This window comes from Pterocles gutturalis, unplaced genomic scaffold, assembly GCF_000699245.1.
Source record: "Pterocles gutturalis isolate BGI_N339 unplaced genomic scaffold, ASM69924v1 scaffold21381, whole genome shotgun sequence".
NCBI lineage: Eukaryota > Metazoa > Chordata > Aves > Pterocliformes > Pteroclidae > Pterocles > Pterocles gutturalis.
Genome location: NW_010103569.1, coordinates 9975 through 27361, shown reverse-complemented (window position 1 = coordinate 27361; position 17387 = coordinate 9975). Strand labels below are relative to the sequence as shown.

The 17387-nt window shown below is 35.6% G+C and overlaps 2 protein-coding genes across 2 annotated transcripts in view; one reads left to right on the top strand and one right to left on the bottom strand.

Moving 5' to 3' along the window:
• Window positions 1-109: 109 nt before the first annotated feature.
• On the top strand, window positions 110-8742 carry AVEN (apoptosis, caspase activation inhibitor). Its single transcript, XM_010086763.1, has 5 exons — window positions 110-122; window positions 1748-1818; window positions 5452-5547; window positions 7079-7439; window positions 8624-8742. Exons 1-5 carry the CDS (start codon window positions 110-112, stop codon window positions 8740-8742), a joined length of 660 nt encoding a protein of 219 aa, XP_010085065.1.
• A 1269-nt stretch (window positions 8743-10011) lies between these two features.
• The window catches only part of LOC104471424 (ryanodine receptor 3-like), a gene marked incomplete at its 5' end in the record, with an annotated part of 17323 nt that continues 9947 nt past the window's right edge, over window positions 10012-17387 (bottom strand). Inside the window, 6 exons of the mRNA XM_010086762.1 lie at window positions 10012-10107; window positions 10926-10977; window positions 12741-12841; window positions 12953-13017; window positions 13748-13904; window positions 15971-16105. Coding sequence (XP_010085064.1) covers window positions 10012-10107; window positions 10926-10977; window positions 12741-12841; window positions 12953-13017; window positions 13748-13904; window positions 15971-16105 — 606 coding nt within the window. The remainder of the gene's footprint in view (window positions 10108-10925; window positions 10978-12740; window positions 12842-12952; window positions 13018-13747; window positions 13905-15970; window positions 16106-17387) is intronic.

Below are 17387 nucleotides of genomic sequence, written 5' to 3'. Positions count from 1 at the left end.
GGACAAACCTAATGCAAATTCAAGCTGGACATGGTAATGGTCATAAATATCTATATAAGTACTCAGCTGAGGTCTCTTTCTTGCTGGAATGTTTCTGAAGATGGCGATCATGGACATGCCAGGTACATAGTGTGATGAGTATATGAGTACATTGCATGCCCAGTGAGCATACGTGAAAGGCAATGAATTAGAAATGCACTTTAGATATTTTAAAAAAGCCACGGCCAATACATTTTACACTCCATCTGGGAGATGGTTAGGTCTCCCTTTTTTATTCTTTGGCAAAGAAATATGCCAGTTACTATGCCGTTTTGCTGCTTATTCATTCTGTTTGCAAAACAGAAGCCGGCTGGTGGTTGCACTATTGAGTAAAATTGCTGAAAGGCTGAACTCCCCTACGTTTTGGGACAGGCAGACAGGGGAAAAGCAGCCCATTTTAGGGACAGCACATTGTATGGTTGGATTTTGTGTGCAAGATTAAGGGCATGACTCAGGAATTTGTCAAAGGTATGAATAGCTGTTAGGATATTGAGTGCCAAATGGAAGTTAGATGCTCAGTTGTGGGTAATGCCATTGAAAAATTCCTCTAGCACATTCATTCTCTATGTTGAGAGAGTGAGCTGTTGCTTCTCAACTCACTGCTGGACTAAATCCTCATGACTTACAGGTGATCTGCAATTCTCAAGATCAAATTTCATCTCCTTCACGCAGTAGTTTGACAGGTGGTGTTTTTCTTTTCTTCCCAATAGAGCTCCTGAAACAGCTATTTGTTCTCAAACTGTGTGGTCCAAGAAGGCGTGTGTCCCATACTCTGCATCAGCAACATCTTTGCTTTCTGTTACTCTAGACCTTTGGCCATCATCTTGCAACCCTAATCTTTCATGTTTCCTCTGTCACAGACCTGACTAATTTTTTTGAATTCCTAGAATTCTTGTGTGTTTTTTCAGTGAATAAATTTATAGGGCTGTCTTTCACAACTGAGCATGGTACTGCAATAGAAATATCGCATCTAAAACAAAATAATAACCCTGTCCCCTCTATAGTAAGAGGAAGTTCCTACTGTCTTGGAGGAATGTGGCAGGAGGCTAGAAGATCCTATAACTTAAGTTACATAAGTAGCTTAATTAGCTTTATATAAGGTTTCTTTTAATTCAGTCCCTTATGCATATGGATTGGAGTTCAGGGTTCAGTGCCTTTTTTTTTGATATGCTGGAGTAGGGACTAGTTCAAGGAAGAGAGAGTCTGGAGAATTAAGTTACCAGACAAGAAGAAGTCTTTACTTGGCCCATACAAACTCCTTTTTAGGACATTTATAATCAATTTTAAGAGAGAGTTGCATGTTGATAAGATAAGGTCTATCTACAGCACATTCAAAACTGTTCATAAAAAATGCACTCTGTGAACACTGTACGTATTCCTTGTACGTTGACCAAATTGGACTTTTCAATGAAAATCTCGCTTCGTGACATGGCACCTATCACCTACCTCCTCATTGATTTTTGATTTTGTTGCACCTTTTTCCTTACTGTTTTGCAAAAAAGAGACTAAAAGGTCTTTCTATGGAACTTTGGCTTAAAGAACTTTAATACTGTGAGTGCAAGTAGCATTAAAATTAAATGCAAATTTGTTGAAGACGTGACATTTATTGATTGAATTTACACTTTTGTAGGGTTGGGAACTTTGGAGAGAGCCTGTTACTTTTTTTTTTTTTTTTTAAATAACTGTATTTTTTGTTTCTTTTCTTTAGGAGATTCTTTTACACAGTTCCGATTTGCTGATGAGAAAGAATGGGATAGAGAAAGCATATGCCATAAACAGGTAAGAGAATCATAATTCAAATGAGTTTGTATGGATAATCACCTGGCACAGAACACCTAGGCAGTTGTGCTTTCAGCAACAAATTGTTTAATACAATAATAGCACCCTTCATTCTGTATATTTATCTCTCATGCTGGAGGCTCTTGGGTCTTGTCATTTCTTTTATTTTTCTGTTGAAGACTAATCAAAGCAGCAGGCTAGGATTTTAAGTAGTGTTGGAAGAAAAGAACAAACAAATCCATCCAGTGAAGGGAAAATAAGGAACTGTCACTTTGCTTTGCTTTGTCACAGCCGGTCAGCCTTCCTTTTTCAGCTGTATTCCAGAGAAAATAGTTTAGTAAAATGACTGTAACAAAATGTGTATGAGTATATTCAAGTTCTTTCAAATTAACAGTTCATATCCTCTGGTTGCAACTGCACCTCCAAAATGACTATGAGACCAAGTAGATTTTAAATTATTTATATGTGTATTCTTTATGCTGGAATAAAAAAGGGGTAAAACAATAGGAGTCTGCTGTTGTCTATATCAGGATACTGGAAAGTGTTTTAATCTCTGCAGCTGTCTTCCTTATGTAATTCACCTAAATTATTGCAAGATAAATGCTTTTGTCTTCCAAGCTTTTCTTAAAATTTCTGTGAAACTGCTTGAGTGCTTCTTGAAACATATATATGTATTCAAATTTTAAAATTTTTCTATTTATTTCCTAAAATAGAGACAATAATTATTCCCTGGGAAGTGATATTTAATGGTACATTAAAGTTGCCAAGTCAAATTAAAATGATGAAATAAAACCAAGTGCAGCATTTGTTTAAACAGTCATATGTTTGTTCAGTGGGATACGGTCTTTCAGTGTGTATTTTTTTTCTTATCAGTTCCTCCTGCTCCTAGTGCGCAGGATGTCAGTTTCCAGAATATTAAGTTCTTTGTAATTTCCTTGTAGGCTTGTCATTATAACATTTTGGTGATTGAAACACATTAATTAATTTCTGAATGGCTAAAGCCGTTGTGAGCAGAGTGAAGTTGCATGTTGCCAGTGGATTTTACAAATATTATTCTAGCTGCCAGTGACGAGACTGCACAGTTCTGGAGCCGGTCCAACCTCTTGCTCGTTGTGAAGCGCGCTGTGGAGGGCACGTTCTTTTGCCTCTGTCCCTGCCAAACCAGTCATTTGTCCTGTCCCATCTAAATTTGTTGTTTCAAACTGTTTCCTGTCTTTCACTGTTCTTATGTCAGTTTGAAATAGTTGCCATTACCCTTCCTTTGATTTCTTATTTTAGTCCAGTATCCTGGGCCAGATGGTTTAATGGCATTATCTGATTTTTCACATTCTCTCTGGTCTTCAGCCTGTTATCTCCTTTTTGTTTCTGGCCCATCCTTCTTTTCCCTGAAAACTGGATCCAGGTCTGATTTTCATCCTAGATCCACTTTGCCAAATTCCTTGCCTTTGCCTCTTAGCTCACTAGCTCTTCTAGTTCTTTGCCTGTCTATATATGATGTGCAAGATTAGAGAGTTGTGACATGAAGTGATTACAATGGAACAAAATAGAGCAAAAAAGGCATAAAAATAGTTGCAGAATGACTTGATATTTCCCATTCCTTATTATTTGTAGAACACAATGGGAAGGCATCAGTTTCAGATGTGGAATGGAAATGTAACAGTGACATCAACAATAACAAATTTTCAGTTTACTCATTGTTACAGAAAGTAGATCTGGATTTGCTTTACTGTATATTGATAAAATGCAATAAAAATGTTTCAGAACACTGTCTGCAATTTAAAAAATCAAGGAGGTGAATAATCATTTGGATTTTTCAGTAAAAAAAGGCAATTCCAGCAACAAAGTATGCCTCTGCTTAGTTTCTTGAACAAATAACTACATGTGCCATGAAGTGTTTATAATTTATTAAATACTGCTTTGATCCCTTTGTTTGTTTTTTATTCAGACACCACTTTTAGTGAAATCTCTGCTAGGATCTTGAATTCCTTCTTCCTGTTTCTCCAAATTTCTCTCTTCCTTCAGCCTCAGCCTTTTCTCATCTTCATCTCCATTTTCACCTTCATTCACAATGTTCATTCACAGCAATCTTTTTGCAAGTGTACTCAGCTCTTCCCAAAGGCACTCAAATGCTGTTCAATGATAGTTGACTTTTTCCCAGTTTTTTATGTTACCAGATTCATACCATTCCCTTGTATGTATTTGTCCTTTGCAAATGTGCAGAAGCCATATTTGATCTTCAATATCTGTCAAAAGAACTGGGTTTTCTGAAGCTTGAAGCTTGAGTTCATTGCTGGACAATAAGAATTGCTCCTCAAAGACTTTTTGGGGTTATTTGTACCATTGAATCATCTTTGATGGTGATCACTAACCCTTTGTAAAATACAGTTGTTGGTAAAGAAGAAAAATTGTAATCACCAGATATTTGTTTGGTCCTTTTAACTCTCATGACTGGATACCAGAACCATAACTGGGATATAAGAAACTGTTAGACCACCTGCATTGTTTCTTTTTTAAATTTATTTTACACACTGTGATGTTGATTCTTGCTGTGTGTGCAGGAGTAAAAGCCATGCTGATGACTGGCTTTTGGGAGCAGTGTGAATTCCTTTGACAAATCTCTTACAGTATGGCACAAAACACACTCTCCTAATTTATGAGTATTTGGACTTCTGAATGTCTCTGCCAGTCTATACCATATTGAGAGGGACAAACTTTTGTCTTTTAAAGATAGATTTAGAATAAGCTTCTCTGCTTCCATGAAAATTAGAGTATACACTGAACTTAAGCATTTTGTTCTCAGATTTTAAAATATGTGATGCATAACAAATTATCTTTTTCATTGATGGTGAATGTGCTCAGAATGTTCTGCTGTACTGTAGGCTCAAAATCTGTTTAAGTCCACCAAAGTCCAGGATGTTCTGTAAAAACATCAAGCATTGCTGGTCCATTTTGTGTAAATTTCTTTTTAATAATTTACAGACAAAAAAAGGGGGGTCAAGAGAAAAAGGAACTTCATTACCTGTCACATTAATAAGTGACAATTCCACCTTTTAAGCAACTAGGCAGCAGTAGAGTATCTTTCTTGAGTATCGTTTTAGAAGTGTATGTAACTATAGTTTGTTGCCTTTGTAACCATCGAAACACCATTTTAAAAGATGGGGAAGTATCAAAAGGGCCATGTTGTTTAGGCATTAAAACCAGCAGAGCTACACACAAGCTACATGGTTTGATAGCCTAGACAATAGTAGCAACTCACTAAAGAATGGGATTTCCTAGTGCACAGAAAGCTTGGCAGTTTAAAAGATGTTGGAGTTGGAAAAGCCTCTTATGACACTGTCAAATTGCAGAACTATTTCCTACTTTGAATAGTCGAGGCATTGCCTAAGGAGCATTCAATTTATACCTTGTTTTTAAACGCTGAAGTGATTGTTTGCATTGTAGGTGTTTATATGGTAATTTAGCCAAACTGCTTTGTACATGTGTAACTTAAAAATATGAATTCCTGTGTATTTCATTAGATTGTTCTTCACATTCCTTGAATGTGTGGAACAGGGGAATGTAAAGGATTAAAGTCATTATTAGTTCATTTTTTTTTTTTTAATACAAGTATGCATGTGTTGAATTATATTTCAGGTATCCGCACTTTCCGTTGACGGTCAGTCTTTGGCCCAGGCCCTTCAGGAATTGCCTCTACATCTGAGGTTGAATGTAGCTGCTGAACTTGTGCAGGTAATGCTGTGAATTTTCACAAGAGTATGCAGATATTTTAAGGGAAACAATGTTTGCAAGAATTATTACTTTAAACGTGGTCTTCAAACATAAGTAGAATATATTTTATAAGCAAATACATTTCTTGAGGCTGGCATGTCAAATGGCATGTAATGCAGGACACCCCCCTCTATCAGCAATTTTTATGATTTGTTGGCTTTAAACAAAATACTTCAAGGTATGGCACGTTAGATGCAATACCAGGTACTGGATTGTTTGACATGGAATGATTGTGCTTTTTTGTATTTGCTTCTCTTGTTAGCAGCTGTTCAAAGCTTGCACCAAAATTTTGAAAGTGGTTTCACATTCTTTCCTGTTAAATTATTTTGTGATTTACTCTTCTACATAGCTAATATCAACATACACGTTTATTCCATGAGTCAAACTTACATCTGTGTTAGAACAGGTAGAACTGTCAGTCAAACAGGTGAAGAAAATGTTATTTATGCACTGGTTGGAAAAAAAAAAAAAAGCAACAGAATACTAGGAAAGATTCGTTCTTCAAGCTGTGAAAAAGAAAATATTTGTGCAAGGGCAAAAGAACCAGTGAATGGTTGTTGTGGTATTTTGCTACTAGCCAGGGTCAAACTTCAACAATATAAAACCAAAATTCTTAAAAAAAAATCCATCTGCTCAAGCAAGGAAAAAGAAATATTACCCTTCAGAAGAAATTTTTAGTTCCATTTGGAGTTGCACAAAGTGCTTCTGTGACTGAAACAACTATGTTCTTTCTTAAAGAAGCTCAAATATGTTTGCAGATGTGATGTCTAAGGGACTCTGCAAACAAATATTACTTTCAAATCCAATTTTCTTCTGAAGAGTTCTGGTCATGGTGTTAACTTTTACCAGGGTTATAAAGTGTGCGTTATGACATTTAATCTTTGTCTTGTCATTCTGACCGGTGATGCGGTCATCAGATACGCTGCAGTGTTATTAATGCTAAGGACATCCTGATAAAAGCAGAATGTGTTCCACAGTTTAATAATGAGTTGCTGTTTCTTGTTTCACTATTTGATAATGTTTTCTAATTTGGTTTCATTTTTCAAAATATGCAGCTATATGCTACAACTTTTGCTAAATGATTTTCAGTACCCTGTGGTATGTATGGTTTGCTTCAAGACTGCAATTTTGGAGGGAGGCCCCAACGTAGGATAATGTTTCTAGCCAACTTCTAACTTCAGAATTTGAAAATTCTGAATATTGATGGGATTTCATTACAGATTAATTAATTAAAGAAGTAACTCTCTAGGAAGGATTTATGAAACAATGGAACTTGATGGTTTAGCATACAATCTCATATTCTGTAATAAGGGATAAAAGAAGTTTGTATTTTGTAGTTGCTTCTGTAAAAGTATAATCAATCAAGATAACTTTAGTTTATTTCTGAATTAATTTCTGCTGAAATGCATTTTACATGAATTACAATCCAAATTAGAACAGTAAAAAGGGAGTTAACCATTAGAAAAACTCAAGTCCTTTCTTATACTCTTAGGCATCAACACCTTTAGAGCTCCCACAGATGAAATCTAAAATTATTGAAGACAGCAAGAGGAGAGAGCTTCTGTTCCGACAGTCTCTGGCTCAGAGTGAAACAGTGTTGGTCTCCCATCCTGTTGGTGATTCTATTGCTCCATCAGAGCCCGGAAGTAAAAATGGTCCTAGGGCAAGTGCAGCATCACCACTTCAAAGGGTCCATCCACTCTCAAATGAAGAGACTGACCATTTGGATGAAGAACTAGATCTTCTCCTAAAGCTAGATGCTCCTATCAATACAGAAAACAGACCTGTGTCAGCTGCATTATCCTACAGCGTATCAACTGAAAAAGATTTGAAAATGGAACATAAGGAAAATGGTAAGATTTCTCTTCTCCCCAACATGCCCTTATTTAATTATTTCCATTGCTCTCTGTTTTGGTGATGTTTTTGAACTCTTGAATAGCCAGTCAACAGTACTGCTGCCATCATCTCTGTCCTACTTCATTTCATTTATCTGGGGCTATATTCTGATCTATTTGTTCCTTTTCAATTTTAACTCACCATTGAACTAGTTTCACCATTATCAGTTCATTTTTAAGCATTAAGATAAATTCTTCTCCAGAAGAATTCAGAAAAATTTTTAATTTAAAAAAAAAAAAGTACTGCTAGAGAAAGATAAAGTTTTTATGTAATGTTGTCAGCCCTTAGGTTCCCTGTGCTAATAACAGTATACAGAAGACGTGGCAGCTATTTCTGATGGCTTGTTATAAATGCTATTTTCAAATTTTAGTAGCACTGATTTTACAAAATTAAGTTTAGTCTGGAAACAAAACGTATAAAAAAGGTAATATTATTTCAGAAAAATCAGCAAACCCTTCCTTTTATTTGCTTTTGTAGAAGTTATACTTCTGTTTGTTAGTTTTGATGAAGATGGTTTGCTACTCCTCCCCAGTCCACAATGCTGTAAAAGAATTTTTAGCATTTCTGATTTTTTGTGTATGATTTTCTTGTTGTTATTTTAAAAATTAAGTCCCATATAGTTGAATATGTAAGATGGCTCCAGAAGCAATACAGGAAGCCTCTTTACTGAAGACAATCTTGAAATGCTCTTTCATTTCAGTGGTATGTCACGCTTTCCCCTCTAAAGCACAGTGTGACTCCCGTAAGAAAACAATGCTATCAGAATATGGAATCATATCATGCTGTAGTAATCATGCAGGGCAAGCTGCTGCTGTGGCCTCTTGCTCCTCTCCTGCATTAAAGTAAACTCTGCCTTGGACAGCATTGCAAGCAGACTGCAGTAGTGGGTTCATGAATAATGTCTGCTGCTCCCCTCGAATCAGATGGAAGCCACATTGCTCTGGTTGAGTTTATTAAGCTGTGTCTTTTTTTTTTTTTAATTGTTACCATTGTTTTTGGAATATGACTTGTCATTCTTCACGAAAGATTTTGTTTAAATAGAGTCAGTTGTGCATTAAAAAAGCAGCAAAATGATCCGTGACAAACAGCGGGTATGGAATTGTTTCCAGATTTTTCAAGTATGTTCTTTTCACTTTTCTAGACCCTTTAAAAGTAGATATGCCTGAAGAGAAGATTACAGCATCACAGCAACAGCAAAGTACATCTAAAAATGTTACTGAGGAAGAGCTTGAAGACTGGCTGGACAGAATGATTTCCTGAAGCTCAAATTTTCTTATGTGAATAATAGAATATAGCAAATGTTACGTAGGAAGGTGAATCTTCCTTTATTGCCTCATTATTTCCTTTATCTGTTTATTTTTGTTCAGTATGCCAAATGCCTGCTTTTCTTTGCTGGCACCTAAAATTTGCTACAACCAAAGTTCATTTAGATGTGATTGAAAATTGTCTAAGACTAATATTCCTATAAAGGTCAAAAATTTGTGATGAAATGAGCATTTCCTTTGCTAAAGATGCAGGTTACAGCACACTAAGAGAACAGACAGTTATTTCAACTTGTACTTGTGCTACGTAGTCCTTAAAATAAAGCAATGAATGAACAATGAATACCTGTGTTTTTAGTCACCATCCTCATGCCACATCTCCACATTGTCAAAAAAATGAGAAAGAAGACAGCAAAGGTAGTATTTGGTTCATAATAGTTTATTGCAGTGGCCACTTTGTATTAGAAGAAAAAAAATGCATAATCCTAGCAGCTTCTACTTGCAGGTGACCATAGAGCGTTGTTTTATTTTGGCCTAAAATTTAAATTGTATTCACTTTGATACAGTGTATGTTTTTTAACAGCAGCATCTAATAAGCTGTTATTGAAGGTAGTATATAAACAAACTTCAAGTGCAATTTCATAGAGAAGGACAGAAAAGCAATACAGTTAATGGATCTGTTCATTTAGAACACTAACATAAATAAAAAGTTTGCATAGCTATGTCTGCAGAAGTTTTAAGGCACTTCATGTTTCAAGGTCAACGAAGTGTTTGAAAATGTTTTCTTTTTAACTGCTTAAAGCTTTTCAAGCTGTATCTTAGTACATTCACTATTAAATACTGGGGGGGAAAACTGGACAGCAGTTAGTTAAAACATTTTTTTTCTGAGGCATGGCCTCTGATGTTCAAGTTCTTAAATGTCAAATGTTGTGCAATTAATACACCTTTTAGCCCTTTCAACTGTACTGCCAAACACTAGGTTAATGATGTGGTTAAAAAGTTATCATTTCAGACCATGTTTGAACTGGAAAGCTTAAGTTAATCTGGCATAGTTTTTTTCTCTTTTCTAATTAAAATTCCAACAATTCCAACAAAAGACCTGGTACAAAAAGCCCAAGAAATAGTGTCAAATTTTATGTGTGTCTTGAAGTTTAAAGACATTTAAAGCAAATACAAGCTGTGAAATTACACCATGAAAAGAAAATAAGGTTTTTTTTTTGTATACTGGATCTTTAGAGTTCATGAATAGATTATTTCTTTTGTGTTCTTAGCCAAGTTGATCCTCATACTGTTTCCGGAAGCAGTCCCCTGCTGGGAAAAAATCCCAACATCTTTCTTGGTACATCTTCCACACAAATGACTCCTGAAAATGATAAAGAATATTTATTTTAACAGACAACTTGCAGTTAGTGCTCTAGATAAAGTTTTAACAATAACTGGCTACTGTGCCTGTTACCATGGAGTACAACGGTGAAGACATTGAAACTCAAAGATTGTAACTCGGGATTCATTTGTAAAAGTAAGTATTGTTCAGCCCTTTCCTTGATTCAGTACTACTGAAATTCAAGCCCTACTAGAAAAACTGCGTAAGGGTAAATTAATCAGTCTAGTTATATCAGAGCAAACCTGTGCACAATTTGTATATGTAAAGCGTGTTTTACTTTGCTTGGAAACATTGAAGTGTAAGGTACTTTTGTAGTGTTCGCGTTACAGCTTCTTATTTGTGATAAGATATAATTAAATCCTATTTATTTTCTTTTTTATTTACATTTAGGGCCTAAGAACACTAAATATACACACACACATCCATATACCTATCTATATACAAATATATATGGATTTGGACTAAAAAGATAGTAGTTTAACTACTTAATCTTTTTGGAATAAACTACAACTGGTATATTTCAAGGTTTCATTTCAGAGATAAGAGACAGTAAGATTCTTAGTAACTGACTTCTGGCAGAGTTCAGTGCTGGGTAGAATAGCACACTGCTGCAGCCCACCTCCTCCATTTTTTTTAACTCTTTTCTTTCACTTGCAGAAGACTCTCGGGGAGGGTGGCATCATCCCCACTCCTTGGTGGTACATCAGTTCCACCTGGTGGTACACAGCTACAAGGCTGAAGAAGGTAAAAACTTTAAAAAATCATATTAAGAAAAACAATTTTTATTTTCTACTCACCTGGCCAGTATGCTCAGTTTCATCCTTGTTAATGAGATACATTAAAAAGAACCTGAAACAAGCACATGAAGCAGGTATTAATGCAGAAAGCGTAACATCTCTGCCTAACCTTTCCTAGAGGGCGTATATGTGGGGGAGATTATGCCAACCAGCAAAGTAATTATATTTCTAGGTGTCTACAGTGCTTATGTTATAGGTGAAAATTCTATCCTCCAGCACTTCTGCAGAAGTGCTAACAGATGTAAAACCTGTAGAAGTGGTAAAACGTGGTTTAGAATTTTCTTCATTTTAGTGCTAGGAGCAATACCTGACTTAGGCATATGCCAACTCCTATACACATATGCTCCAACAGCTCACCTTGGAAGAAGTTACTATGGCTACCACACAAGAAGATAGAAGTGTGGCAAATACTCAGCTGCACCAAGATTTCCAACCACTCCTGCCATGCAGCTCATAAGGTGAGCCCCTCTAGATCAGATGCCTGTGCACACTCAACTGCAGAGAGCTCGACCTAATTAGGAAGGCTGTAGAGTACTAACAATGGTCTGTTTACATGTAACACAGCTCTTGGTTAGCCTCTTTTGATGCAGTGCATTTAGAATTAAACTTGGTATGTGCTTGCATTGTAAAGAAAGGAACGTATACCGACTTGAACATTTGCCTAATTAAAGGGCAACCTTTTCTAAAGACTGTTCACTATATATTCTAATATTAGGAAATGGCTTGGTATGTGCTTGCATTGTAAAGAAAGGAATGTATACCGACTTTAACATTTGTCTAATTAAAGGGCAGCCTTTTCTAAAGATTGTTTACTATATATTCTAATATTAGGAAATGGCCATTTTTAATTTACTGTGAATTACAGGTTCCCATATACCAATTAAGCAATTCAATGTAGCCTGGAGGTTGTAGACTGGTACAACTATGGATGTAAATGGAAATTTGCCTCACAAAAGGAATGTGCATTGATTTTGCAGTGTCAGTTGCTATAGAAGGAATAATGCAGCCTCCACTCTAGGAGGCACATGGCACACTTTTTCTTTCTTTCTTTTCTTTTTTTTTTTTTTTTTTTTTAATTTAGAAAGTTCAGATGCAGTATTCCAAAGCCAGACTTCTATAAGATATCACCAGTTCAGCTCCTTTGGTTCTGCTGGCACAATGCTCATATAATTATCGTTGTTGCGTGAGTAACTAATGCCACCAAATTAACTTTTAAATATCCTCTTTGGTCTGTTCTGTATTTACTAATGAAAGTAGGAGATTGCTGTTTTGGGAGTCTGGGCAATAGTCTAAACACATAGAACTCCTGATTGCTTTCAGGTTTTGGAAGGCCGCACTATCACTAAAGAAGTATAGGATCAGAGTTGTACATTATTTTGTGTAGTTTATCTTTCAGGAATCTTCCAGAAATGCTTATTTGTTTTGTTTTGATGTTTTGGTTTGGGTTTTCTTTTTGTCAAACTTAGTCTGATTTTCAATAGTCTCATCAACATTACCAAGCTCCCAGAAGGCACAATCAGAATTTCCAAAGTAAAGCAACTTACTAAACTGTTGTTCCCTATCCTTCCACGTATCTGGGTGTCCTTCCAGAGGTAGAAGGAGTTGGTGTGCCTTCAGGTCTCGTTCCAGTAAGGTAGCTCATGTTTAAAGTGAGCACTTCAAAGATAAGCATCAGTGTGGAGTAGAGGAGGGGAGACCAGAAAAAATTCCTCAGTTCTACAGAATTATGTCTTAGGGTCTTCAGCAATGTGTGCCCTTAAATTGCTCTGGAGCTGAAAGGTCTCTCTCATAATTCCAGTAGTAAAATATACTTACAGATAGTTTGCCAAGTTGTGTTCTTGCAAAGTATGTGTTTCAAAGCCGTGTGGAGTTGTGTCAAAATAGTCATTGCCGATTCCACAAATGAAACATTTGGTCTGGAAACACAAGTTGTGGTTACAAATGAATTTTAACTCAAAGGCACTGTTTTAACTTGTAAAAATCTAGATGAATAAAAGTAAAGAAAAATGTTGTGTGCTTATTCATACCTCCATATCTTCCCTCACTTGTTCTTGCTGGTCTCTTAATTCACCAAAAGCATCAATAATCAGACCTATTTCAAATGGAAAAGTAGCAACACTTCAGTACTTCAGCAATAGTCATATTTCAAGTAATATCTGCCAGACATCCTCCACTGTCTTTGGAGTTCAGAGTACTTATGTCTAGGTTGAACAATTCAAGTTACAGTCTGTCAATTTCCAGACATCTAACATTTGTTTACACTGCACTCCTAGCAATAAGAATTCCTTGTACATAGAAGTACAATCTTGAGAGTGGGAAGGCTTTTGTGTACTTAGATTTAGGTCAATCTAAGCTTCCATAATCTCGTCTCTTTTGCTCCCATGAAAGAATTTCGTTTTCATTACCCTTCTCATGGAAATCCTGTATCCCAGCTCCTGTTCAACAAAGACAACTCTGCTCCCACAGGCACCCCAGCCAGTTTGTGATGCTTCTTCACATTCCTCCACTTCCAACATATTAATAATAGAGTCAGATCATTTTGGGCATCACATCAAGGTGTGTCATTGCTGGATAGCTGTCAAAGTGTTCATAAACACTGTAACCCAGGTAAGGTATGTTTCTTGTGCTTTGTGTAGTACCTGGGACAATGCATTATTAATGAATTACATATAAAATTATTACTTTCAGAATTAATGATTTTATCAGCTCAGAAATAAGTGTCTATAGCAATACTGCTAAGTTTACCTCAAACAAATATGGTTTATATACATTGCAGAACTCAGGTAAACTCAACTCTAACAGTCTCTGCTAAGTGACAGTACCTTGAATAATGGCCAGTAGGATGACAATGACAAAGAAGAAAAATGTGATGTCAAAGACAATTCGATACATTTCATAAGGGTCTCCAGCTGGATCCTCAATTTCATCTCCAATGCCACCACCAGCTCTTACACCCACATACATGTGGAACAGGTAACACTAAAAAAGAGAGGAAAATTACAGATATATTTACCATTAATGATTTTTTAAAAATTATTCTGCTCTGCTAGTTCTCTTCTCAAATTATAGTAACAAAGAACACATAATATAATTCTTCATGTATCACACACACTGCACCAAAAATCTGTTATTGTCTTAACTAATATGAATACATCTTCAGTACACTTACTTAGAAGGGGAGTCAGCATCAGCTGTTACCCTCTCCTCACTCCCTAGGTCTTACTTACAGACTAAGACCATTTAGGGGGCATTTTTCTTGTATTTGTTACTGCATTCAACTATATTCTACCCCATATATTGTTTCCCAAGGTTCTAGCTTGCTCTGAGTAAGCAGAGGACATCTTTTAAAGTCTTGTAATGGAGTTTAGAAATGTTGGCAAATATTGCCATAAAATAAATAGTGACATATTCACAACAGGTAGATCTATCTGTGTTTAGGTGGTTTCTGGATAACCTCATTTTGCAATACTAGATCTCTGGTTTACTATATCATAAATTATTTATGATCTGGGAAACATATGGATGTGGAAGAAATCACTCTACAAAAATGTTGCTGTGTGTCATATTTTTTGAACGTACAAGTCTTCATGGAAAAATCTTTTAAAAATCTGGATATTTAAGCTATGTAAGTATATTAGAATGGATTTTTCTGCTGGAGTGACTGATGTTCCTGTATGAATCAGCTACAGAATTTTGTAAACCACCTTCGGTCACACAATGTGGGTTAAAAACAATGGAAATCCATAAAGCTAGCCAGTGTTCAGAAGTCATATTAGACAGCAAAGCTGGTGTTAAATAATCAGCATAAAACCTGACAAATGTGGTCTTTCGTAAGCAAACACTAAACAGAACTACACATTCATTTTTATAATGCAACTTTGCTGTTGACATAAGATGCTAGTACTGTTTAATCATACTTAAAAATGTAACATGGAATTGATTTACCTCACTTGGTAGAGTGGTTTAAAATATAATATAGTTTCATTATTCCAATTACTCCTACATCGATTTTGTGACCAGACATTGTATCCAGCTCACAGAGGGACGAGGCAAATAATACTACTTGGGCAGTTTTAATAATTTCTATCATTTGCACAGGGACGAGGCAAATAATACTACTTGGGCACTTTTCATAATTTCTATCATTTGCATGTCTGACTTGCACTGAGGGTTTGAAAGAAAGTTCAAGAATAGGGAACATAATTTTGTCAAGTCTATGACACACCTCTGTTCTGATGTATTTTACTGTCTCTTTGGCATATAACACAGGGCAGAGAGTGACTATTCCAGGGAAGAAATGAGCTGTCCACAAACTCAGAATATTAAATTTTTAATACCTGAATTTGTACCGTTTTCTTTATACAGTAAGAAAATCAAATCCTCTTCATACTATAATACTTATCTGTAGAGTATCTTTTAATATGACAAATAATATTCTGTTATTTGGTGGAAATTAGAAGGGAAATTAGTGGCGTTAGATTATCACTCATAATAAGTTTTAATTTCCCCCTCCTCTACTGACCCTTGAGTTCTTAGTTCATGACTAAATTACCAATTGTAAGCAGTTTTGAGCAGGCTTTTATAACTAGTGCTAAACATCATATACTTCATATAACCTAAGTAAGGATAGGGAGAGCTTGCATACTTGTAAACATTGGGAACAAATTGGGTTTATTTGTGCTGCAACAACACAATTTCTTTTTGCAGGGCTGACTAGTTTGTCATGAAGTTTCTTCCATATACTTTAAGGGTTTGCCATCTTCACATGTAAAACAGTTGCAAATCTTATACAACAGTATTTAGGAGAAAAATCCAGAATATCTTCCTATACTGGTGAATGTCATCTATCTACTGCTGAGTTTAGACCACTGGAGAATGCAGAGGGAATTTCAAGAGAATTCACATTTTCAAAATGACATATAGCAAAAAGAGGAGACCCACCAATTTAACAACAAAAACATCCCTCCTTGCTTATAATTTTATCTAAAGTATCCATTTAAAAATTCAGGATGAAATTTGAAGCATGCTAATGATGTTTTATTTACCGTCATCATGTCATCACATTTCATGTCTGGTTCATCTTCGTCTTCACTTTTGTTGTAGAATTTGCGGAAGAAGTTGAATGCCACAACAGTGTAAAGATACACTACTACAGCGAGGAGTCCCACAGTAAGCACAAGCTGTGTATGGAGACATGACATGAAAGCAGGTTTGAATTTCATTCCGTCAGAAGTGGTATGCTAGCTCAGTGCATTACCCAAGGATCAAAAATGTATCATATTCTACCTTTCCCAATAAGGAAACTCAAGACAGCAGTTATGATGGCTCTGATGTCTCCCTATTGCTTGGATCAGTGTAGAGGTGTTGCTTTACCCTGCTCTCATGTGAAAATGAAAGGGAAAAATGGAATCAAGAAACAAGTTGTTTCCATCTTTCTGAGCTATATGTATACAATCTGTGCATCACTGAAGCAATGTTTCCACTATTTAATTTATAAAGTTAAATTCTAGTAACTTTGAAAACTGGATATACAGAGAAAAATTAAATTATAAAAGAATAAAATTCTTTAGTTAATTTGATAAATAATTTCAGCTGGGGCTTATTAAGACTCATCATAGTCTATTTTCTGTTCCAAAGCTGATTAGCAAAGCCATCAATAAAGTAGATAGAAATTTTTTTAGATAACCAAAGAATAAGTAATTTCCAAGTTGTGCTTTTAAGCAAATAAAATCCTTAGGTGAAAAGGTTTAACAGTTAATGAGACTAGATTATATGGTCTGTTGTAATTGGCATCAGAAGATGCACCTCTAGAGGAGTTACTGAAGTCTATCTATTTTTAAAAGTGCAACAACTGGTATTACTCTTTTAAAAGAAATATAAGAGTATTGAACAATGAGCTGATCGTCAGTTTATCACTTTCTGCAGATCTGTAAGTATGCTCCTAAAGTGAACACTTCAACTGAAAAATCTGCAGCTGTCTTTCAATGTTCATATCTACAAGCAAGAAAAGCAACAGGATTAGAAAAACTAGTCTTTGTTCGTTAAGAATGTGTACTCAAACCTGGGGTCTTCAGTTGGAACAGTCTTGTCAATTATGCTCAGGTTTGAGTATTACATTTTAAAAAAATCTCATAAGGAAAACATATCAGTCATTAAATTAAAAGTAATATGACTTCAGTCATCCTGGAGAAAAATGAAGGGGATAAAAACAGATATTTGATTGTGCGATAATCCTAAAAACATTCTCATATGTACTATTTCAGAAACTTCCTTTCCTGATAACGGAAAAGACTTCCATTGGTCAATTTCTGCTGAAAGAAAGGATTAAGCAAACACAAAGGATGTATCAGAGTTAAGCTAAGGGGATATTCTTATGCCTCTTCCAAAAGATTATGTAGTTTAAAATGTTTTGGCAGTCTAACAGGGTGTAAGAGTGGGCTTAGAATATATGTTACTGCATTT